The 25,388-nt window shown below is 36.5% G+C and overlaps 1 protein-coding gene across 2 annotated transcripts in view; it reads right to left on the bottom strand.

The window, feature by feature from the left end:
* Positions 1–3,778: 3,778 nt before the first annotated feature.
* drd3 (dopamine receptor D3) overlaps positions 3,779–25,388 on the bottom strand; it is a 23,885-nt gene continuing 2,275 nt past the window's right edge. Inside the window, exons 2-8 of one of the 2 annotated variants that reach the window (XM_061883900.1) lie at positions 22,925–23,225; positions 14,716–14,828; positions 14,424–14,560; positions 12,528–12,724; positions 10,330–10,395; positions 6,917–7,295; positions 3,779–4,944 (exon numbers count right to left, since the gene is read on the bottom strand). In XM_061883900.1, the coding sequence (XP_061739884.1) occupies positions 4,748–4,944; positions 6,917–7,295; positions 10,330–10,395; positions 12,528–12,724; positions 14,424–14,560; positions 14,716–14,828; positions 22,925–23,218 (1,383 nt within the window). In that variant the 5' untranslated portion in view covers positions 23,219–23,225 and the 3' untranslated portion in view covers positions 3,779–4,747. The remainder of the gene's footprint in view (positions 4,945–6,916; positions 7,296–10,329; positions 10,396–12,527; positions 12,725–14,423; positions 14,561–14,715; positions 14,829–22,924; positions 23,226–25,388) is intronic. The other variant, XM_061883901.1, reaches the window with a different exon arrangement.

The following is a 25,388-nucleotide window of genomic DNA, read 5'->3' as shown; positions in this document are numbered from 1 at the left end:
TTTGATGAGTAATAGTATTAGAGATTGTGTTTGATGAGTAATAGTATTAGAGATTGTGTTTGATGAGTAATAGTATTAGAGATTGTGTTTGATGAGTATTAGTATTAGAGATTGTGTTTGATGAGTAATAGTATTAGAGATTGTGTTTGATGAGTAATAGTATTAGAGATTGTGTTTGATGAGTAATAGTATTAGAGATTGTGTTTGATGAGTAATAGTATTAGAGATTGTGTTTGATGAGTAATAGTATTACAGATTGTGTTTGATTAGTATCAGACGCTCGCATGTTGACTTTGTGTTTGCGTCAGGACTCTGCTGGAATGAAGCAAAGGTCAGCCATGTTTAGTAAAGTGTGTGTGTGTGTGTGTGTGTGTGTGTGTGTGTGTGTGTGTGTGTGTGTGTGTGTGTGTGTGTGTGTGTGTGTGTGTGTGTGTGTGTGTGTGTGTGTGTGTGTGTGTGTGTGTGTGTGTGTGTGTGTGTGTGTGTGTGTGTGTGTGTGTGTGTGTGTGTGTGTGTGTGTGTGTGTGTGTGTGTGTGTGTGTGTGTGTGTGGATGTTGAGGAGCAGCAATCAGGCCCTGAAGATTCCATTGGTGAGGAATATGGAAGAAGTTGATCTTTTCCATCCATGTTATTATTAGAGAGACTGCAGACATAATAAAAGTCCAATAACAACAACAATGTGCTGGCTTTCCCACTAAAAGGTTAGCAGGTTGCTCCAAACAGGAAGTGCTTCCTGTGGGGGGAAGAACGCCAACGTCTAATTTTTAATGACAAGCTGCGGCGTTCGTTATTAGTGCAGGTAGAAAGTGTGTCTTTTATGTTGTCCTCCATCTTGTCTTTCATGTTGTCCTCCACCTTGTCCTCCATGTTGTCCTCCACATTGTCCTTCATGTTGTCTTTTATGTTGTCCTCCATCTTGTCTTTCATATTGTCCTCCACCTTGTCCTCCATGTTGTCCTCCACATTGTCCTTCATGTTGTCTTTTATGTTGTCCTCCACCTTGTCTTTCATATTGTCCTCCACCTTGTCCTCCATGTTGTCCTCCACATTGTCCTTCATGTTGTCTTTTATGTTGTCCTCCATCTTGTCTTTCATATTGTCCTCCACCTTGTCCTCCATGTTGTCCTCCACATTGTCTTCCACGTCCTCCATGTTGTCCTCCATGTTGTCTTTTATGTTGTCCTCCACCTTGTCCTCCATGTTGTCTTTTATGTTGTCCTCCACCTTGTCCTTCATGTTGTCTTTTATGTTGTCCTCCACGTTGTCCTCCACATTGTCCTCCATGTTGTCCTCCACCTTGTCCTCCATGTTGTCCTCCACTTTGTCCTTCATGTTGTCTTTTATGTTGTCCTCCACCTTGTCCTTCATGTTGTCTTTTATGTTGTCCTCCACATTGTCTTCCATATTGTCCACTTTGTCCTTCATGTTGTTGTCAATGTTGTCCTCCACATTGTCTTCCACGTTGTCCTCCATGTTGTTCTCCATGTTGTCCTCCATGTTGTCATCCACATTGTCCTCCATGTTGTCCTTCACGTTGTTCTCCATGTTGTCCTCCACCTTGTCCTCCACGTTGTCCCCCACGTTGTTCTCCATGTTGTCCTCCACTATGTCCTCCACGTTGTTCTCCATGTTGTCCTCCACCTTGTCCTCCACTTTGTCCTCCATGTTGTCCTTCATGTTGTCCTCCATGTTGTCCTTCATGTTGTCCTCCACCTTGTCCTCCACGTTGTCCCCCACGTTGTTCTCCATGTTGTCCTCCACTATGTCCTCCACGTTGTTCTCCATGTTGTCCTCCACCTTGTCCTCCACTTTGTCCTCCACTTTGTCCTCCATGTTGTCCTCCACGTTGTTCTCCATGTTGTCCTCCACCTTGTCCTCCACTTTGTCCTCCACTTTGTCCTCCATGTTGTCCTTCATGTTGTCCTCCATGTTGTTCTCCATGTTGTCCTCCACATTGTTCTCCATGTTGTCCTCCACCTTGTCCTCCATGTTGTCCTCCAATATGTCCTCCACGTTGTTCTCCATGTTGTCCTCCAATATTTCCTCCACGTTGTTCTCCATGTTGTCCTCCACCTTGTCCTCCACTTTGTCCTCCATGTTGTCCTTCATGTTGTCCTCCATGTTGTCCTCCATGTTGTCCTCCATGTTGTCCCCCATGTTGTCCTCCACCTTGTCCTCCATGCTGTCCTCCACGTTGTCCTTCATGTTGTCAGCAACATTGTCCTCCATGTTGTCCTCCATGTTGTCCTCCACTTCTTCCTTCATGTTGTCTTTTATGTTGTCCTCCACCTTGTCCTTCATGTTGTCTTTTATGTTGTCCTCCACATTGTCTTCCATATTGTCCACTTTGTCCTTCATGTTGTTGTCAATGTTGTCCTCCACATTGTCTTCCACGTTGTCCTCCATGTTGTTCTCCATGTTGTCCTCCATGTTGTCATCCACATTGTCCTCCATGTTGTCCTTCACGTTGTTCTCCATGTTGTCCTCCACCTTGTCCTCCACGTTGTCCCCCACGTTGTTCTCCATGTTGTCCTCCACTATGTCCTCCACATTGTTCTCCATGTTGTCCTCCACCTTGTCCTCCATGTTGTCCTCCCCCTTGTCCTCCATGTTGTCCTCCACATTGTTCTCCATGTTGTCCTCCACCTTGTCCTCCATGTTGTCCTCCCCCTTGTCCTCCATGTTGTCCTCCACATTGTTCTCCATGTTGTCCTCCAACTTGTCCTCCATGTTGTCCTCCCCCTTGTCCTCCATGTTGTCCTCCAATATGTCCTCCACGTTGTTCTCCATGTTGTCCTCCAATATTTCCTCCACGTTGTTCTCCAAGTTGTCCTCCACCTTGTCCTCCACTTTGTCCTCCATGTTGTCCTTCATGTTGTCCTCCATGTTGTCTTCCATGTTGTCCTCCATGTTGTCCCCCATGTTGTCCTCCACATTGTCCTCCATGTTGTCCTCCACCTTGTCCTCCATGCTGTCCTCCACGTTGTCGTCCGTGTTGTCCTCAACATTGTCAGCCAGGTTATCCTCCACGTTGTCCTCCACGTAGTCGTTTGTGTTGTCCTCATACATTGTCAGCCATCTTGTCCTCCATGTTGTCATCCACATTATCCTCCACCTTGTCGTCCACCTTGTCCTCCATGTTGTCCTTCACATTGTTCTCCATGTTGTCCTCCATGTTGTCCTCCCCCTTGTCCTCCATGTTGTCCTCCAATATGTCCTCCACGTTGTTCTCCATGTTGTCCTCCAATATTTCCTCCACGTTGTTCTCCAAGTTGTCCTCCACCTTGTCCTCCACTTTGTCCTCCATGTTGTCCTTCATGTTGTCCTCCATGTTGTCTTCCATGTTGTCCTCCATGTTGTCCCCCATGTTGTCCTCCACATTGTCCTCCATGTTGTCCTCCACCTTGTCCTCCATGCTGTCCTCCACGTTGTCGTCCGTGTTGTCCTCAACATTGTCAGCCAGGTTATCCTCCACGTTGTCCTCCACGTAGTCGTTTGTGTTGTCCTCATACATTGTCAGCCATCTTGTCCTCCATGTTGTCATCCACATTATCCTCCACCTTGTCGTCCACCTTGTCCTCCATGTTGTCCTTCACATTGTTCTCCATGTTGTCCTCCATGTTGTCCTCCATGATGAAAATGACAGACCTCTGTCATCATTTTAAGTGGGAGAACTTGGACTGTATATATATATATATATATATATATATATATATATATATATATATATATATATATATATATATATATATATATATATGTGTGTGTGTGTGTAGAAAACCCAAGAGCAGTGAAGTTGTCACGTTGTGTAAATACTAAATAAAAAGAGAATACAATGATTTGCAAATGGTTTTCAACTTATATTCACTTAAATAGGCGACAAAGACAAGATATTTAACGTTGCAACTGAGAAACAACCTTTTTTTCCTTTGCAAATAGTCATGAACATAGAATGTAATGGCAGCAACACATTGCAAAAAAGGCATTTTTACCAGTGTGTTACATGGCCTTTCCTTTTAATAACACCAAGTAAAGGTTTAGGAACTGAGGAGACACATTTTTGAAGTGGAATTATTTCCCATTCTTGCTTGATGTACAGCTTAAGTTGTTTAACAGTCCGGGGTCTCCGTTGTGCTATTTTCAGTTTCATAATGCGACACATTTTCAATGGGAAACAGGTCTGGACTACAGGCAGGCCAGTCTAGTACCGGCACTCAAAACCTGACGATGAAGGTGAAGCTCCAACACTAAAACGCCGTTAGCAGCTAACATCCATACGCAGTCGGCAGTGTTTTAGCTACTTCTAAATCACTAATTCTGGCCTTCTTGGCGACAAATAAATTAAGTTTCTTACAAGTAAAATGATCACTGGAGGACGAGGAATAGCTAAACATGCGTCACTACACACCATAGGAGGATACTATAGCTAACAACAAGCTAGCACTGCTGAATGTAAACAAATGCTATGGCTGGATCTACACCTGACATCCACTGTAATGATACCAAGTACAGGAGTGTATCTAGTCCACAAGGTGTGTCACGGTCTTGTGAAAAAGCAAAGTTTCACATTAAAACAGAACCTCTTTGGCGGAGGTAAGAAAGTCTGCATTCTGCAAAGCACGCCACTTTTGTCTTTAGCGTTTCTAATATAACATGTAAGTTAACATGTAAGATCACATGTAAGTTAACATGTAAGAGAGCATGTGAGATCATATATAAGGTAAAGAGTGTCCAGGTGTTCATGTGTCAGCATCTGAGGATCTTGATGAAGGCGCGTCTGAACTCCACGTTGAAGGTGGTGTAGATGATGGGGTTGAGGGCGCTGTTGACGTATCCCAGCCAGGTGAAGGCGCTGTAGAGTCCAGGTGACACGTCACATGACCTGCAGTGCGTGTTGAGGATGTGTGTGACGAAGAAGGGCAGCCAGCAGATGAGAAACACGCCTAAGAAAGACAAATATCAGACCTAATAAAGACACATATCAGACATAATAAAGACACATATCAGACCTAATAAAGACACATATCAGACATAATAAAGACACATATCAGACATAATAAAGACAAATATCAGACCTAATAAAGACACATATCAGACATAATAAAGACACATATCAGACATAATAAAGACAAATATCAGACCTAATAAAGACACATATCAGACATAATAAAGACACATATCAGACCTAATAAAGACAAACATCAGACCTAATAAAGACAAATATCAGACCTAATAAAGACACATATCAGACATAATAAAGACACATATCAGACCTAATAAAGACAAACATCAGACCTAATAAAGACAAATATCAGACCTAATAAAGACACATATCAGACAAAATAAAGACAAATATCAGACCTAATAAAGACACATAGACATAATAAAGACAAATATCAGACCTAATAAAGACAAATATCAGACCTAATAAAGACAAATATCAGACCTAATAAAGACAAATATCAGACCTAATAAAGACACATATCAGACATAATAGAGACAAATATCAGACCTAATAAAGACAAATATCAGACCTAATAAAGACAAATATCAGACCTAATAAAGACACATATCAGACCTAATGAAGACAAATATCAGACCTAATAAAGACAAATATCAGACCTAATAAAGACAAATATCAGACCTAATAAAGACAAATATCAGACCTAATAAAGACAAATATCAGACCTAATGAAGACAAATATCAGACCTAATAAAGACAAATATCAGACCTAATAAAGACAAATATCAGACCTAATAAAGACAAATATCAGACCTAATAAAGACAAATATCAGACCTAATGAAGACAAATATCAGACCTAATAACAACAAAAATCAGACCTAATAAAGACACATATCAGACCTAATAAAGACACATATCAGACCTAATAAAGGCAGATATCAGACAAATATCAGACCTAATGAAGACTAAATACGACCAATCTAAGTCTAAATTATTACTAATAATTTTTTATGTACATTGTTGCTTTCCTGACATACAAACTACATATTCATCGACATTATTATCATTAAATCACAGTGCACGATGGTTGGTTACCATGACAACAATACTCACTGAGCACGATGGATAAGTGGTTACCGTGACAACGATACTCACAGACCAGGATGGATAAGTGGTTACCGTGACAACAGTACTCACAGAGCAGGATGGATAAGTGGTTACCGTGACAACAGTACTCACAGAGCAGGATGGATAAGTGGTTACCGTGACAACAATACTCACATACTAGGATGGATAAGTGGTTACCGTGACAACAGTACTCACATACTAGGATGGATAAGTGGTTACCGTGACAACAATACTCAAGGAGCAGGATGGATAACTGGTTACCGTGACAACAATACTCACATACTAGGATGGATAAGTGGTTACCGTGACAACAATACTCAAGGAGCAGGATGGATAACTGGTTACCGTGACAACAGTACTCACAGAGCAGTATGGATAAGTGGTTACCATGACAACAGTACTCAGAGCAGGATGGATAAGTGGTTACCGTGACAACAATACTCACAGAGCAGGATGGATAAGTGGTTACCGTGACAACAATACTCACAGAGCAGGATGGATAAGTGGTTACCGTGACAACAATACTCACATACTAGGATGGATAAGTAGTTACCGTGACAACAGTACTCACAGAGCAGGATGTATAAGTGGTTACCGTGACAACGATACTCACAGAGCAGGATGTATAAGTGGTTACCGTGACAACAGTACTCACAGAGCAGGATGGATGAGTGGTTACCGTGACAACAGTACTCACAGAGCAGGATGGATGAGTGGTTACCGTGACAACAGTACTCACAGAGCAGGATGTATAAGTGGTTACCGTGACAACAGTACTCACAGAGCAGGATGTATAAGTGGTTACCGTGACAACAGTACTCACAGAGCACGATGGCCAGCATCTGCGTGGCCTTCTTCTCCCGCGCGTGCATGCTCCTGAACCTGCTGCTGCTGATGTTGGCTCCGCCCAGAGTCGTGAGCGTGCTGGCGTTGGAGATGTCCATGACCTCGCAGCTCGTCCTGACCGCCTGACCCCGCCCCTTTTGCCTCACCTCGGCCGCCTCCGCCGCCATTTGGTGTCCTGGCTCCTGGTCCGGGTCGGGCTCGGTGCGGCGGCAGGAAGCGTGGGTGGCGCTGCAGTAGTTCTGCGTGGTCATCGGGAGCGGCGTCGACTTCTCCACGGGTCTCGTCTTTGGCCGCTTGAAGCACAGACAGCCTGAGAGAAGGCGGGACTTGGGCGGGGCTAAAGACTCCACGCACTGCTGGAAACAAGAGTATTACTTGAATTACTAGCATATTCATCATTACTGTATACCAACTACCGTATGTGATGCGAGTACTTAGTATATACTTGTAGTATGCGCAAATGTGGGATGTTCTACTATGTACTAGTACATACTAGTAGTAGTAGTATATATATATAGTAGAAGTATGCATGTATGTATGTATGATAAGTACTAGTATACAGATGTTTGACGTAGTAATAGTATTTAGTATACAGTAGCGGTATATAGGTATGTAAATGTCGTAGTAAAATATGATGTATAGAAGTAAAATATACTAGGTAGGTAAGATGTAGTAGTATAATGTATATAGTATATAGGTATGTACTGTGAGATGTAATAGTAGTATGTAGTATATAGTAGTAGTATGTAGGTATGTACTGTCAGATGTAGTAGGAGTATATTGTGGTCGTAAGTAGGTATGTACCATAAGATGTAGTAGTATTAGTACATAGTAGTATGTACTGTAAGATGAAGTAGTAGTGTGTAGTAGTAGTACATAGCAGTACGTACTTAAAGATGTAGTAGTGGTATGTAAAAGTAGTACATAGTAGTATGTGCAGTAAGATGAAGTATTAGTAATATACAGTAGTATGTACTGTAAGATGTAGTAGTAGTATGTAGTAGTATCTAGGTATGTACTGTAGTAGTAGTACTCAATAGTAATATGTACTGTAAGATGCAGTTGTAGTATATACTAGTATGTACCGTAAGATGTAGTTGTAGTATATAGTAGTATGTACCGTAAGATGTAGTTGTAGTATATAGTAATATGTATTGTGAGATGTAGTAGTAGTATATAGTAGTATGTATTGTGAGATGCAGTAGTAGTATATAGTAGTATCTACTGTGAGATGCAGTTGTAGTATATAGCAGTACGTACTGTAAGATGTAGTAGTAGTAGTAGTACATAGCAGTATGTACAGTAAGATGTAGTAGTAGTATATAGTTGTACGTACTGTAAGATGTAGTAGTAGTAGTACATAGTAGTATGTACAGTAAGATGTAGTAGTAGTATATAGTTGTACGTACTGTAAGATGTAGTAGTGGTATGTAGAAGTAGCATATAGTAAGTGCAGTAAGAGGAAGTAGTAGTAATATATAGTAGTATGTACTGTAAGATGCAGTAGTAGTATGTAGTAGTAATATATTGTAGTATATCCTGTCAGATGTAGTAGTAGTATGTAGTAGTAATATATTGTAGTATATCCTGTAAGATGTAATAGTATTATGTAGTAGTAATATATCGTAGTATATCCTTTAAGATGTAGTAGTAGTATGTAGTAGTAATATATAGTAATATATACTGTAAGATATAGTAGTAATCGAATATAGTAGTGCGTACTGTAAGATGAAGTAGTAGTATGTAGTAGTAGTAGTAAGTAGCAGTACTATATAGTAGTATGTATTGTAATATGTAATAGTGGTATGTAATAGTAATATGTACTGTAAGATGTTTTTAGTAGTAGTATGTAGTAGTAGTAGAATATAGAAGTATGTACTATAAGATGTAATAGTAGAATGTAGTAGTGTTAGAATATAGTATTATGTACTGTAAGATGAAGTAGTAATAAGTAGTATTAGTTGGTAGTAGTAGTAGTATATAGTAGTACATACTGTAAGATGTAGTAGTGGTATATAGTGGTCGAATATAGTAGTATGTGCTGTAAGATGAAGTCATAGTATGTAGTAGTAGTTAATAGTAATATGTACTGTAAGATGTAGTAGTAATATGTAGTATAAGTTTGTAGAAGTAGTAATAATAGTAGTAGTATATAGTAGTACATACTGTAAGATGTAGTAGTGGTGTATAGAAGTAATATATAATAGTATGTGCCGTAAGATGAAGTCATAGTATGTAGTAGTAGTAAATAGATAGTAGTATATACTGTAAGATGTAGTAGTAATATGTAGTATTAGTTGGTAGAAGTAGTAATAATAGTAGTAGTATATAGTAGTACATACTGTAAGATGTAGTAGTGGTGTATAGAAGTAATATATAATAGTATGTGCCGTAAGATGAAGTCATAGTATGTAGTAGTAGTAAATAGATAGTAGTATATACTGTAAGATGTAGTAGTAATATGTAGTATTAGTTGGTAGAAGTAGTAATAATAGTAGTAGTATATAGTAGTACATACTGTAAGATGTAGTAGTGGTATATAGTGGTAGTATATAGTAGTATGTGCTGTAAGATGAAGTCATAGTATGTAGTAGTAGTAAATAGATAGTAGTATATACTGTAAGATGTAGTAGTAATATGTAGTATAAGTTGGTAGAAGTAGTAATAATAGTAGTAGTATGTAGTAGTACATACTGTAAGATGTAGTAGTGGTGTATAGAAGTAATATATAGTAGTATGTGCTGTAAGATGAAGTCATAGTATGTAGTAGTAGTTAATAGTAATACGTACTGTAAGATGTAGTAGTAATATGTAGTATAAGTTGGTAGAAGTAGTAATAATAGTAGTAGTATGTAGTAGTACATACTGTAAGATGTAGTAGTGGTGTATAGAAGTAATATATAGTAGTATGTGCTGTATGATGAAGTCATAGTATGTAGTAGTAATTATTAATGTACATCTGCGATGAGGTGGCGACTTGTCCAGGGTGTGCCCCGCCTTCCGCCTGATTGTAGCTCAGATAGGCGCCAGTACCCCCCCGCGACCCCAAAAAGGGAATAAGCGGTAGGAAATGGATGGATTATTAATGTACATGGTTACTGTACTGACATACACGTGACATTATTTATCTACATTATTATTAATAATTAATAATGTACATTGTTACTGTCCTGACAGACAGATGAAATTATTTATTTATATTATTATCATTATTAATTAATAATGTACATTGTTTTTGTCTCCGACATGACATTATTTATCTACATTATTTTTAATAATGTACATTGTCACTGTCCTGACGGACAGATGACATTATTGATCACCATTATTACTATTGATTACTCATGTACATTGTTGCATTGTTTACAGTAAAAATGATGTACATATTACCACTTTAATCTTGATAGGAGACAAATCTTGTTTGGTTTTGGCCGTCTCCTCTTGAAGACATGTCTCCTGTTACACAACACACATCATTCATATGAATATTATTATTATTATTATTAATAGTCACTTCTTATCCAATCATCTTCTGACGTCATTCATATTCATAGTTGTTCATACATATATACATACATATACATGCAGTATATGTATGTGTATATATATGTATATGTATATATATATATATACACACACATACAGTACATATAAACATGCATAAATATACATATATACATACATACCTATACACACACATATATACATATACATAGTCCTAGAACAGTGTGGAGTAGAGTAGACCTAGAGGAAAATAGTGTAGAGTAGACCTAGAACAGCCCAGGATAGAATAGACCTAAAAAAAAAGGGGAATAGGGTAGACCTAGGACAGTGCACAGTAGAGGAAACCCATCCATCCATCCATTTTCTACCGCTTACTCCCATTGGGGTCGCGGGGGGCGCTGGTGCCTATCTCAGCTACAATCGTGCGGAAGGCGGTGTACACCCTGGACAAGCCGCCACCTCATTGCAGGGCACAGTAGAGTAAACCTAGCACAAAATAGTTAGGGTAGACAGGCAGTGCAGAGTAGACCTAGAACAGTGCAGAGTAGAGTAGCCCTAGCGCAAAATACAGTAAAGTAGAGTAGACCTAGAACAAACAGAGTAGGGTAGTCCCAGAACAGTGTGGAGTAGAGTAGACCTAGGGCAAAATAGTGTAGACCTAGAACAGTGCATAGTAGAGTAGACCTAAAAAAAAGAGAATACGGTAGACCTACAACAGTGCACAGTAGAGTAGACCTAGGACAAAATAGATAGGGTAGACCTAGGCAGTGCAGAGTAGACCTAGAACAGTGCAGAGTAGAGTAGCCCTAGCGCAAAATACAGTAAAGTAGAGTAGACCTAGAACAAACAGAGTAGGGTAGTCCCAGAACAGTGTGGAGTAGAGTAGAGTAGACTTTGGGCAAAACAGTGTAGAGTAGACCTAGACCAAGGCATAGTAGACTACACCTAAAAAAAGTAAAAAGGTGTAAACCTAGAACAGTGCACAGTAGAGTAGACCTAGAACAAAATACATAGGGGAGACCTAGGCAGTGCAGAGTAGACCTAGAACAGTGCAGAGTAGAGTAGTCCTAGAGCAAAATACAGTAAAGTTGAGTAGCCCTAGAACGAATAGAGTAGAGCAGTTCTAGAACAGTGTGGAGTAGAGTAGACCTAGGGCAAAATAGTGTAGTGCTAGAACAGTGCATAGTAGAGTAGACCTAAAAAAAAGAGAATAGGGTAGACCTACAATAGTGCACAGTAGAGTAGACCAAGAACAACATAGATAGAGTAGACCTAGGCAGTGCAGAGTAGACCTAGAACAGTGCAGAGTAGATTAGCCCTAGCGAAAAATACAGTAAAGTAGAGTAGACCTAGAACAAAATAGAGTAGAGTAGTCCTAGAACAGTGGAGCATAGACTAGACCTAGAGAAAAATAGTGTAGAGTAGACCTAGATCAGCGCAGAGTTGACCTAAAAGACGAGAATAGGGTAGACCTAGAACAGTGCGCAGTAGAGTAGACCTAGGACAAAATACATAGGGTAGACCTAGGCAGTGCAGACTAGACTTAGAATAGTGCAGCATAGAGTAGCCCTAGAGCAAAATACAGTAAATTAGAGTAGACCTATAACAACTAGAGTAGAGTAGTTCTAGAACAGTGCAGAGTAGGGTAAACCTAAAAAACGAGAATAGGGTAGTTCTAGAACAGTGCACAGTACAGTAGACCTAGCACAAAATAAATAGGGTATACATAGGCAGTGCAGAGTAGACCTAGAACAGTGCTGAGTAAAGTAAACCTTAAAAAAAGAGCAGAGAGTAGACCTAGAACAGTGCTGAGTAAAGTAAACCTTAAAAAAAGAGCAAAGAGTAGACCTACAACAGTGCAGAGTAGAGTAGACTATACAAAAGAGAATGGCGTAGACCTACAATAGAGCTAGACCAGAGTTGAATAGAGTAGACCTAGAGTAGACCTAGGCCATAGTAAGTAGAGCGAGAGTAGATCTCGAACAGCGTGAAATAGAGTAGACCAGAGTAGACCTAGAACAGTCAGGACCCGAATAGAGTTGAATAGACCTAGAACAGAATAGAGTAGAAGACAGTAGACTGACCATGGAGGGGGGCGTGGATGTGGGCGGTACTTTGGCGGATCCGGACTGCGAGAAGGTGATCCTCTTCCTCCTGGTCCGGAGGAAGACGTAAATGCGCAGGTAGACCAGCAGCGTGACCACAAAGGGAAGGTAAAAGGACACCACGGACGAGTAGATGACGAAGTCGGGGTTGGAGATGGCGCAGACCCTGGGGTCGTCTGCACATCGGTGGTCGCCATGGAGACAAAAGAACAAACACTTGATTGTCATGTGTCTATAACGAGTCTGCCGTGATTGGCTTTAAAAGCAGCTTCCAAGAAATGGAAAACTCTCTTATGCAAATCCAAAGCCATTTATCAACAACACCCAGAAACGCTTTGCTGGGCTGAGATCATCTAAGATGGACTGATGCAAGGTGGAAAAGTCTTCTGTGGTCTGACGAGTCCACAATGTCTATTCAATTGAATATAAGTCGGAAAGGATTTACAAATCATCTTATTCTCTTTTTATTTAGCATTTACACAACGTGACATAATTTACTGGTTTTGGATGTAACTAAGCTACTAGATAAGATCCATTAAATGTAGCTAGGCTACAAGTTACTCTCCATTTGATGTAATAAAGCTTCTAGTTACTCTCCATTAATTGTAGCTAAGTTACAAGTTACTCTCCATTAAATGTGGCTAAGTTACAAGGTACTCTCCATTATATGTAACTAAGCTACTAGTTTCTCTCCATTAAATGTAGCTAAGCTACAAGTTACTCTCTGTTTTATGTATCTAAGTTACTAGTTACTCTCCAATAAATGTAACTAAATTACAAGTTACTCTGCATTATATGTAACTAAAATACTAGTTACTCTCCATTAAATGTAGCTAAGCTACAAGTTACTCTCCATTTTATGTAACTAAGCTACAAGTTACTCTCCATTTTATGTAATGAAGCTACCAGTTACTCTCCATTAATTGTAGCTAAGTTACAAGGTACTCTCCATTGTATGTAACTAAGCTACTAGTTTCTCTCCATTAAATGTAGCTAAGCTACAAGTTACTCTCCGTTTTATGTATCTAAGTTACTAGTTACTCTCCAATAAATGTAGCTAAGTTACAAGTTACTCTCCTTTAAATGTAACTAAGTTACAAGTTACTCTCCATTTTATGTAACTTAGCTACAAGTTACTCTCCTTTAAATGTGTATAAGCTACTAGTTACTCTCTATTAAATGGAGCTAAGTTAAATGTTACCCTCCATTAAATGTAGCTAAGTTACAAGTTACTCTCCATTAAATGTAGCTAAGTTACTAGTTATTCTCCATTAAATGTAGTTAAGTTACAAGTTACTCTCCATTTTATGTATCTAAGCTACTCTCCATTAATTGTACTCTCCAATACATTTAGCTAAGTTACAAATTACTCTCCATTAATTGTAGCTAAGCTACACGTTACTCCCTAATAAATGTAACAAAGTTACAAGTTACCATCCATTTCATGTATCTAAGCAACTAGTTAGTCCCCATTAAATGGAGCTAAATTAAAAGTTATCCTCCATTAATGTAGCTAAGTTACAAGTTACTCTCCATTAAATGTAGCTAAGCTACTAGTTATTCTCCATTAAATGTAGCTAAGTTCAAAAAGTATGACCAATAAATGATGGCCTCTAAAAGCTTATGACCAATCAGTGATGGGCTGTTGCAAGTTTCAATCCTTGATTGTGATTGGATGATGCAAACGTAGTACGTCCTCGGTCTTACACGTGTGATGATGTCGTAAACCACACAGTTAGCTTGAAAGACATCCGAGGGGAGTTGAAGACACATCAACATAACGATACGGCTGCGATCTTCCGATAACAATAACAATACAAAAGTTTACTTGCAATTTCAATGTAGATCTATTCTGTTCTATTGAATCCTTCCGACCTGTAGTGTTGAAACCAAACAGCAGGGGGCAGGACACGGCAAAGGCCAGGACCCACACGGTGGCGATCATCGCCAACACTCGGGTACGCGAACCATGCGTGGTGTTGTACAACACGGGCATCACCACCGCCGTGTACCTGCACGCACACACACACGCACACACACACGCACACACACGCACGCACACACACACACACACACGCACACGCACACACACACACACGCACCTGGAAATCAGACTCAGGGCTGACCTTTGTTCGGCCGTTGCCATGGCGACGGCGAGCGCACTCACCTGTCGATGCTGATGGCGCACAGGTTGAGGATGCTGGCGGTGCACATCATCACATCCAGCGTGACGAAGATGTCACAGCACAGGCGGCTAAAAAGCCAGGCTCCGCCCACCACCTGCACAGGTAACACACCTGGCCTCAACTTTACAGTTTTTTTTTTACTTCCACCACAGCACAATTATTGAAAGTGACACCTCTCAAGTCATTTTCTGCTTTATAGTAATAATACAACATAATAATAATAATAGTATAATGTCACATCATAAAATAATAATAATACAATGTATAATAATATGTAGTAAAACTTACTGTTACAATAATGATAATACATCATAAGATAAGATAAAATCAATGATATAATATAACATACTAATAATAAAACATATTTAACATAACATACTAATATTAATAATATATAATTTAACAATAATTTAATGATACATAAACATAATTATATATAATATAACATAATAATAATAATTATGTAACATAACATAATAATAATAATACAATATAACATAATGATGATAACATAATAATACAACATAATATAATATTATTAATAGTAATGATGATATAACATAATAATGATAATAATATAATACAATATAAAAATTCAAATGATAATAATAATAATAAAATACAACATAACAATAATGATAACATAATACAACATAATATTACTACTACTAATAATAATATATAATACAACACAATAATAATGTAATACAACATAATAATAATATGATAATAATAATAATAAAACAATAATTATAAAATATACCATAATGATAATAATAACATCAATAATAATAATAATAAATACCATAATGTTAATAAATAGTAATACATAATACAACAAAAATAATAATACAAGATAATAAAATAATAATAATAATATACCATTACAATAATATAACATAACATAATAATAACAACAATAATATAACATAATATAATAATATCACATAATTATAATAATGTTAGATAATAACGCAATAATAATATAATATAACATAATACTAATAATATAACATAATATTAATAATATAATGCAACATAATGATAATGACATAATAATAATGATATAATATAACATAATAAAAATAATATAATATATCAAAATAGTAATAATAAAATACAACATAACAATAACAAAATTAATAATAATATAATAATAATAGTATATAACAATATTAATAATATGTAATACAACATAATAATATAATAATAAAAATAATAATAATATAAATATACTGTAACATAATCATATAATGTAACATAATAATAATATAATATAACATAACGATAATAATATAACACAATAGTGATATCAATAATAATAATATGGTATGGCATAGTAATAATAATATATAGTATAACCTTGTACACATTTTGCAATTCAAAATGTGACTTTTGAAATGAAGTAACACAATTGTCTGCATGAGACACAACACTGTGACATATGTCATTGATGATGTAACATATGTCACACATGTGATGATGTAACATATGTCACACATGTGATGATGTAACATATGTCACACATGTGATGATGTAACATGTCACACATGTGATGTTGTAACAAATGCCACACATGTGATGATGTAACATGTCACACATGTGATGATGTAACAAATGCCACACATATGATGATGTTACACATGTCACACGTGATGATGTAACATATGTCACACATGTGATGATGTAACAAATGCCACACGTGATGATGTAACACATGTCACACATGTGATGATGTAACATGTCACACATGTAATGATGTAACATATGTCACACATGTGATGATGTAACAAATGCCACACATGTGATGATGTAACACATGTCACACATGTGATGATGTAACATGTCACACGTGTGATGATGTAACAAATGCCACACATGTGATGATGTAACATATGTCACACGTGATGATGTAACATATGTCACACATGTGATGATGTAACATATGTCACACATGTGATGATGTAACATGTCACACATGTGATGATGTAACAAATGCCACACATATGATGATGTAACACATGTCACACATGATGATGTAACATATGTCACACGTGTGATGATGTAACATATGTCACACATGTGATGATGTAACAAATGCCACACATGTGATGATGTAACATATGTCGCACATGTGATGATGTAACAAATGCCACACATGTGATGATGTAACATATGTCACACATGTGATGATGTAACATATGTCACACATGATGATGTAACATGTCACACGTGTGATGATGTAACATATGCCACACATGTGATGACGTAACATATGTCACACGTGATGACGTAACAAATGTCACACATGTGATGATGTAACATATGTCGCACATGTGATGATGTAACATATGTCACACCTGGCCACACACCTTCATTGTTAACACTTCAACCAGCAAATAGACACCATAAAAAGCGCACGCACACACACACACACACACACACACACACACACACACACACACACACACACACACACACACACACACACACACACACACAAACATTCTTGTATTAGTTTGAAGTGTATTTACAACATGAATGATATATACATACTATGCATATATAAAAAAGCTTGTGAAAAATGAGTAGGAATTTCACAAGAAAAAGGTCACAATTACACAAGAAAAACTTACTTTTTTTTGGCATTTTTACTATAAAAGTAGTAATTTTACTCAAAACAAGTCAAAATTTTACAAGAAAATCTGAAAATGTGTGCAATGTTATGATAAAAGTTGAAAATGTACTCAATAAAAGTCGCAAGTTTACAAGAAAAACTTAAAATGTTGTCAATTTCATGTAAAGAGTCGTAATTTTACTGGACAAAAGTCGCGATTTTATAAGAAAACTTTCAAATTTTGGCAAAATTATAATAATAATAATCGGAATTTTACTTGGCAAAATTGTGACAAAAGTCATCATTTTACTCCAAAAAATGTCACTGTTTTACGAGAACAACAAACACAATTGGCGATATTGTCATAAAAGTCAGAATTTTATGACAGATATCAACATTTTGCAATAAAAAAGTAATACTTTTATGAGGAAATATTGCAATATTACAATAACAGAAAGAAAATGAGAAATTGTTCCCAATTTCATTAGAAAAAAAGACACATTGTGAGACAAAGACACATTTATTTATTATTATTTTTTGGGTCGTTGTTTGTAATGGCTTTTTAATCTTCATTATTTACTTCAAGTTATTACAGTATGTCTCGATTTAATATTCATTAGATATTTAAAATAATTTTGGCCGAAGAAGACATGTTTCAATTTCCTACACACACTTGTTATTTCATATGTTGGCCAGAGGGGGAGCACTTCAAATTTTTACACACTTGTTTTTTCATATGTTGACTAGAAACCGACACAAAGTCAATTAGAAAAATCCTTCCTTTTTGGGACAATCCTCATTTTGATGGATGTCACCAGCAGGGGTGCAGTTGAGACATTCTCTAGTACATGCAATGGTTTTACATTTTGGGACCATCATTTATGTCAGGATGTCCAAAGTGCGGCCCGGGGGCCTTTTGCGGCCCGCAGGGAATTTTTTAACGGCCCAGGGGTACATTCTAAAAATACCATTAAAAAAATACAAAACATAAACAGTCGTATAAAAGAGCAGACAGGCAAAATTTTACAAGAAAACGTTGCAATGTTGACTCTAACAACACAAAGCTGCCATGCAGGCTATTTCTTTCTTTAAAAAATAATGAATCAAAATCAATGTCTTTATGAATTATTGACCTATTCAAGGCTCCAATTATGACAAATTAAATGTTCCACTTTGGGATATTTTTTGTGTAAAATATTGCATATTTTGTGTTTGCCACACGTTTTTGTTTAAAAAAACAAAAAAAACAAACAACAATAAAACTTATAATTGACGGATAGATCTGAAGTAGATCTCGAGATTATTGTGTTAAAAGTAAACAAATGATTATTAGGACCTTTTTGGATCCCCAATAATTTTAGTGTGATTTTTTTTTTTAAGTGCCATTGCTCCAAAAATAATAATGAATTAAAATCAATGTTGTTATGACTTATTGACCTTTTTAATGCTACAATTATTATATAATCTGAAATATTCCACTTAAAAATGTCATTTGGTGAAAATATTTAGTTTTTCTATTAAAAAATATGGTTTTCTTTGACAAAAAGAGCATACATCTTTTTTTTTTAATGTTATATTGACAGATAGTCCTAATGTTGATCTAGAGATTTAAGGGTTACTAATAATAATACTGAATAATGACACATTTTTTATATTTTTTTGACCAAGCCTGAGTGGAGGCTTAAATATATATTTCCATACATATATTGTATTCGTTTTTAAAATAAAAAATATCAAATTGGCCCCAACTTGCTTTGATTTTTTAGTGTGCGGCCTTCAGTGGAAAAAGTTTGGACACCCCTGATTTATGTCATTACTTGTTCACACCTCCTCATATGGATGCTACTTTTCCTTCTTCATGTCTCAAGAAGGGTAGAAATACAAGAACACACACACACACACACACACACACATATAATTGACAAGGTGGAAATAGCAGCTGTTTTTCATCCTGACCTCCTGACTCCGACGAGGCTGTTGTGGCGTCCTTAAAGGGACAGTCCAACATTTCAGGAGCAGAAGCTGACCAAAAATTCCTGGGATGGAGTTTACATTCCTGACTGATCATGTTTGCACTACTCTGCTCCTGTGGGTGTGCTAATTACATCCTGGAACATGTGACTCATTATATATATATATATATATATATATATATATATATATATATATATATAGAGCCCACATCAGTCTATTCCGAGTATTTGTGTAAAAAAAGGAACATTCTCTGCTGCCGGGCGATGCGTTCAGGTACATGTCGTACATTACAGGCTCTGGACTCACATCCCAAAACAAGGTCACAGCATATTTTACATCATTCAATGTGAGATTAATATTTAGTCCTCTTTCAAACATGGCATTCATTATTAGTTCTCTTTTCAACGTGAGATTGTTTTTAGTCCTCTTTTCAACGCAATTTAAATAATTAGTCCTCTTTAAGGTGGGATTACTTTTAGTCCTTTATTTAAAGTGAAATTAATAATGAGTCTATTTTTTTCAACATGATATTAATAAATAGTCCTCTTTTCAACATGACATTAATTATTAGTTCTCTTTTCATCGTGAGATTATTTTTGGTCTTCTTTACAACGCAAATTCAATAATTAGTCCTCTTTAAAGTGAGATTATTTTTAGTCCTTTTTTCAACGTGAGATTATTTTTAGTCCTCTTAAACGTGAGATTGATATTTAATCTTCTTTTCAAAGTGAGATTATTTTTCGTTCTCTTTTCTACGTGAGATTACTTTTAGTCCTTTTTTCAACGTAAAACTAATATCTAGTCTTATTTTCAACATGACATTAACATTTAGTCCTCTTTTCAACGGGAGATTATTTTTAGTCCTCTTTTCAACGTGAGATTATTTTTAGTCCTCTTCAACGTGAGATTGATATTTAATCTTCTTTTCAAAGTGAGATTATTTTTCGTTCTCTTTTCTACGTGAGATTGCTTTTAGTCCTTTTTTCAACGTAAAACTAATATCTAGTCTTATTTTCAACATGACATTAACATTTAGTCCTCTTTTCAACGTGAGATTATTTTTGGTCTTCTTTACAACGCAAATTCAATAATTAGTCCTCTTTAAGGTGGGATTACTTTTTAGTCCTTTTTTCAAAGTGAAATTAATAATGAGTCAAAATTTTTTCAACATGATATTAATAATTAGTCCTCTTTTCAACGTGAGATTCAGTGGAGTCCTCTTTTCAACGTGAGATTATTTTTAGTCCTTTTTTCTACATGAGATTAATTTTAGTCCTCTTCAACGTGAGATTGATACTTAATCTTCTTTTCAAAGTGAGATTATTTTTCGTTCTCTTTTCTACGTGAGATTACTTTTAGTCCTTTTTTCAACGTAAAACTAATATTTAGTCTTATTTTCAACATGACATTAACATTTAGTCCTCTTTTCAACGTGAGATTATTTTTATTCCCGTTTTCAATGTCAGATTAATATTTAATCCTTTTTTTAACATGAGATTATTTTAGTCCTCTTTTTTACGTCAGATTAATATTTAGTCCTCTTTTTAGTATGAGATTATTTTTAGTCCTCTTTTCTACGTGAGATTAATATCTAGTCTTCTTTTCATTGTGAGATTAATATTTAGTCATTTTTGATGTGAGATTATTTTTAGTTTTCTTTTCAACGTGAGATTATTTTTAGTCCTGTTTTCAATGTGAGATTAATATTTAGTCCTCTTTTCAACATGAGATTATTTGTATTACTCTTTTCAATTTGAGATTAATATTTAGTCCTCGTTTTAACATGAGGTTAATTTTAGTCCTCTTTTTACGTCAGATTAATATTTAGTCCTTTTTTTTACATAAGATCATTTTTAGTCCTCTTCAACATGAGAATAATATTTAGTCCTCTTCTCAGCATGAGATTACTCTTAGTCCTCTTTTCAACATGAGGATAATATTTAGTCAATTTCAACATGAGATTACTTTTAGTCCTCTTTTCAACGTAAAATTATTATTTAGTCCTCTTTCCACCATGAGATTATTAGTTGTTTTTTCAACGTGAGAATAATATTTAGTCCTCTTCCCAACATGAGATTCATTATTAGTTCTCTTTTCAATTTGAGAATACTATTTAGTCCTCTTCCCAACATGAGATTCATTATTAGTTCTCTTTTCAATTTGAGAATACTATTTAGTTCTCTTTTCAACGTGAAAATAATATTTAGTCCTCTTTTCAATGTGAGGTTATTTCTAGTCCTCTTTTCAACGTGAGATTAATATTAAAACCTATTAAATCCTAAATAATGATTATTACTGTTGGATAATATTAATTACAATGATGATTATAATAATGATTATTATTTTTGGATCATATTAATAACAATGATAATAATAATGATTATTATTGTTAGATAATATCAATAATAATGATGACAATAATAATGATTATTATTGTTGGATCATATTAATAACAATGATAATAATAATGATTATTATTGTTAGATAATATCAATAATAATGATGACAATAATAATGATTATTATTGTTGGATCATATTAATAACAATGATAATAATAATGATTATTATTGTTAGATAACATTAATAACAATGATGGCAATAATAATGATTATTATTGTTAGATAATATTAATAACAATGATGACAATAATAATGAATATTATTGTTGGATAATATTAATAACAATGATGATTATAATAATGATTATTATTGTTAGATCATATTAATATCAATGATTATAATAATGGTTATTACTGTTAGTTAATATTAATAATAATGATGACACAATAATGATTATTATTGTTAGATCATATTAATAACAATGATGACAATAATAATGATTATTATTGTTGGATCATATTAATAACAATGATAATAATAATGATTATTATTGTTAGATAATATTAATAACAATGATAATAATAATGATTATTATTGTTAGATAATATTAATAACAATGATGACAATAATAATGATTATTATTGTTGGATAATATTAATAACAATGATGACAGTCATAAGGATTATTATTATTAGATAATATTAATAACAATGATAACAATAATTATGATTATTATTGTTGGATAATATTAATAACAATGATGACAGTCATAAGGATTATTATTGTTAGATAATATTAATAACAATGATGACAATATTACATTTTTTTATTGTTAGATAATATTAATAGCAATGATGACAGTAATAATGATTATTATTGTTGGATAATATTAATAACAATGATGATTATAATAATGATTGTTATGGTTGGATAATATTAATAACAATGATGACAGTCATAATGATTATTATTGTTAGATAATCATATTAACGATAATAGTAATGATTATTATTATTGTTAGAACGGTGTGCACGGAGGGACAAATGTCGCATCGTGCTGACTTTCAGGCGGCATCTTATTCCACATAAACCTGGAGTGGACTAACCCTCTGGGATCCGCTCTGTCTCGTCCTGCCGGGAGCGTTCCTCACCACTTTATCCAGGAACAAAAAAGCCTGAGTGGACATTTATTTGGGTCCTAAACGAAACGGCAAAGTCTTCCTATTGAATACAGGGCAGAGGTGGTCGAGCGGCGCTCACCTCCAGGTAGACGGCCCAGGGCATGACCAGCGAGGCCACCAGCAGGTCGGCCACGGCCAGGCTGACCACCAGGTAGTTGGTGGTGGTCTGCAGGGAGCGCTCCCTCAGCACGGCCAGGCACACCAGCACGTTGCCCGACACCATGGCCAGGATGAGCAGCGAGTACAACATGGCGGCGTAGTGACGCTCGCCCTCGCCCTCGCCCTGCCGGCCGTCCTCCGCCGCGCTCGCGTTGTGATCGTCCCAGCTCTGGCGCTCCGATGCGTTCCAGGGTCGCACCGCACCGCCAAGCATCGCAGACCTGGGGAGGGGAAGTGAATCCTTAATTAGACGTCTCATGGTGGGAAGAGGACTAAATATTCATCTCAAATTGAAAAGTGGACTAAAAATAATCTCACGTTGAAAAGAGGACTAAATATTAATCTCACATTGAAAAGGACTAAATATTAATCTCACAATGAAAACAGGACTAAAAATAATCTCACGTTGAAAAGAGGACTAAATGTTAATCTTACGTTGAAAAGAGGACTAAAAGTAATCTCACGTAGAAAAAGAGGACTAAAAATAATCTCATGTTAAAAAGAGGACTAAATATTAATCTCACATTGAAAACAGGACCAATGATAGTTAGTAACTGGCGAGAAGATGGCAGCCTGTACTCGTGCATGAGTACTTGTATTAGTTTCTACTGTGGAAGATGGCAACTATCACTAATAACTGGTGAGAAGATGGCAGCCTGTACTCGTGCATGAGTACTTGTATTAGTTTCTACTGTGCAAGTTGGCAACTATCACTAATAACTGGTGAGAAGATGGCAGCCTGTACTCGTGCATGAGTACTCGTATTAGTTTCTACTGTGCAAGTTGGCAACTATCACTAATAACTGGCGAGAAGATGGCAGCCTGTACTCGTGCATTATTAGTTTCTACTGTGCAAGTTGGCAACTATCACTAATAACTGGCGAGAAGATGGCAGCCTGTACTCGTGCATTATTAGTTTCTACTGTGCAAGTCGGCAACTATCACTAATAACTGGCGAGAAGATGGCAGCCTGTACTCATGCATTATTAGTTTCTACTGTGCAAGTTGGCGACTATCACTAATAACTGGCGAGAAGATGGCAGCCTGTACTCGTGCATGAGTACTCTTACTAGTTTCTACTGTGCAAGTTGGCAACTATCACTAATAAGTGGTGGGAAGATGGCAGCCTGTACTCGTGCATGAGTACTTGTATTAGTTTCTACTGTGCAAGTTGGCAACTATCATTTATAACTGGTGAGAAGATGGCAGCCTGTACTCGTGCATGAGTACTCGTACTAGTTTCTACTGTGCAAGTTGGCAACTATCATTTATAACTGGTGAGAAGATGGCAGCCTGTACTCGTGCATGAGTACTCGTACTAGTTTCTACTGTGCAAGTTGGCAACTATCACTAATAACTGGCGAGAAGATGGCAGCCTGTACTCGTGCATGAGTACTCGTATTAGTTTCTACTGTGCAAGTTGGCAACTATCACTAATAAGTGGTGGGATGATGGCAGCCTGTACCCGTGCATGAGTACTCGTATTAGTTTCTACTGTGCAAGTTGGCAACTATCACTAATAACTGGCGGGAAGATGGCAGCCTGTACTCGTGCATTATTTGTTTTTTACTGTGCAAGTTGGCAACCATCACTAATAACTGGCGAGAAGATGGCAGCCTGTACTCGTGCATGAGTACTCGTACTAGTTTCTACTGTGCAAGTTGGCAACTATCACTAATAACTGGCGAGAAGATGGCATTTTGTACTCGTGCATTATTAGTTTCTACTGTGCAAGTTGGCAACTATCACTAATTACTGGCGAGAAGATGGCAGCATGTACTGGTGCATGAGTACTCGTATTAGTTTCTACTGTGCAAGTTGGCAACTATCACTAATAACTGGCGAGAAGATGGCAGCCTGTACTCGTGCATTATTTGTTTTTACTGTGCAAGTTGGCAACTATCACTAATAACTGGCGAGAAGATGTTAGCCTGTACTCGTGCATTATTAGTTTCTACTTTGCAAGTTGGCGACTATCACTAATAACTGGCGAGAAGATGGCAGCCTGTACTGGTGCATGAGTACTCGTATTAGTTTCTACTGTGCAAGTTGGCAACTATCACTAATAACTGGCGAGAAGATGGCAGCCTGTACTCGTGCATTATTAGTTTCTACTGTGCAAGTTGGCAACTATCATTAATAACTGGCGAGAAGATGGCAGTCTGTACTCGTGCATTATTAGTTTCTCCTGTGCAAGTTGGTGACTATCACTAATAACTGGCGAGAAGATGGCAGCCTGTACTGGTGCATGAGTACTCGTATTAGTTGCTACTGTGCAAGTTGGCAACTATCACTAATAACTGGCGAGAAGATGGCAGCCTGTACTCGTGCATTCTTAGTTTCTACTGTGCAAGTTGGCGACTATCACTAATAACTGGTGAGAA

This window comes from Nerophis ophidion, linkage group LG22 (genome assembly GCF_033978795.1).
Source record: "Nerophis ophidion isolate RoL-2023_Sa linkage group LG22, RoL_Noph_v1.0, whole genome shotgun sequence".
Lineage (NCBI taxonomy): Eukaryota > Metazoa > Chordata > Actinopteri > Syngnathiformes > Syngnathidae > Nerophis > Nerophis ophidion.
Note: the sequence above shows the minus strand (reverse complement) of the source record. Positions and strands in the feature narration are given on the sequence as shown.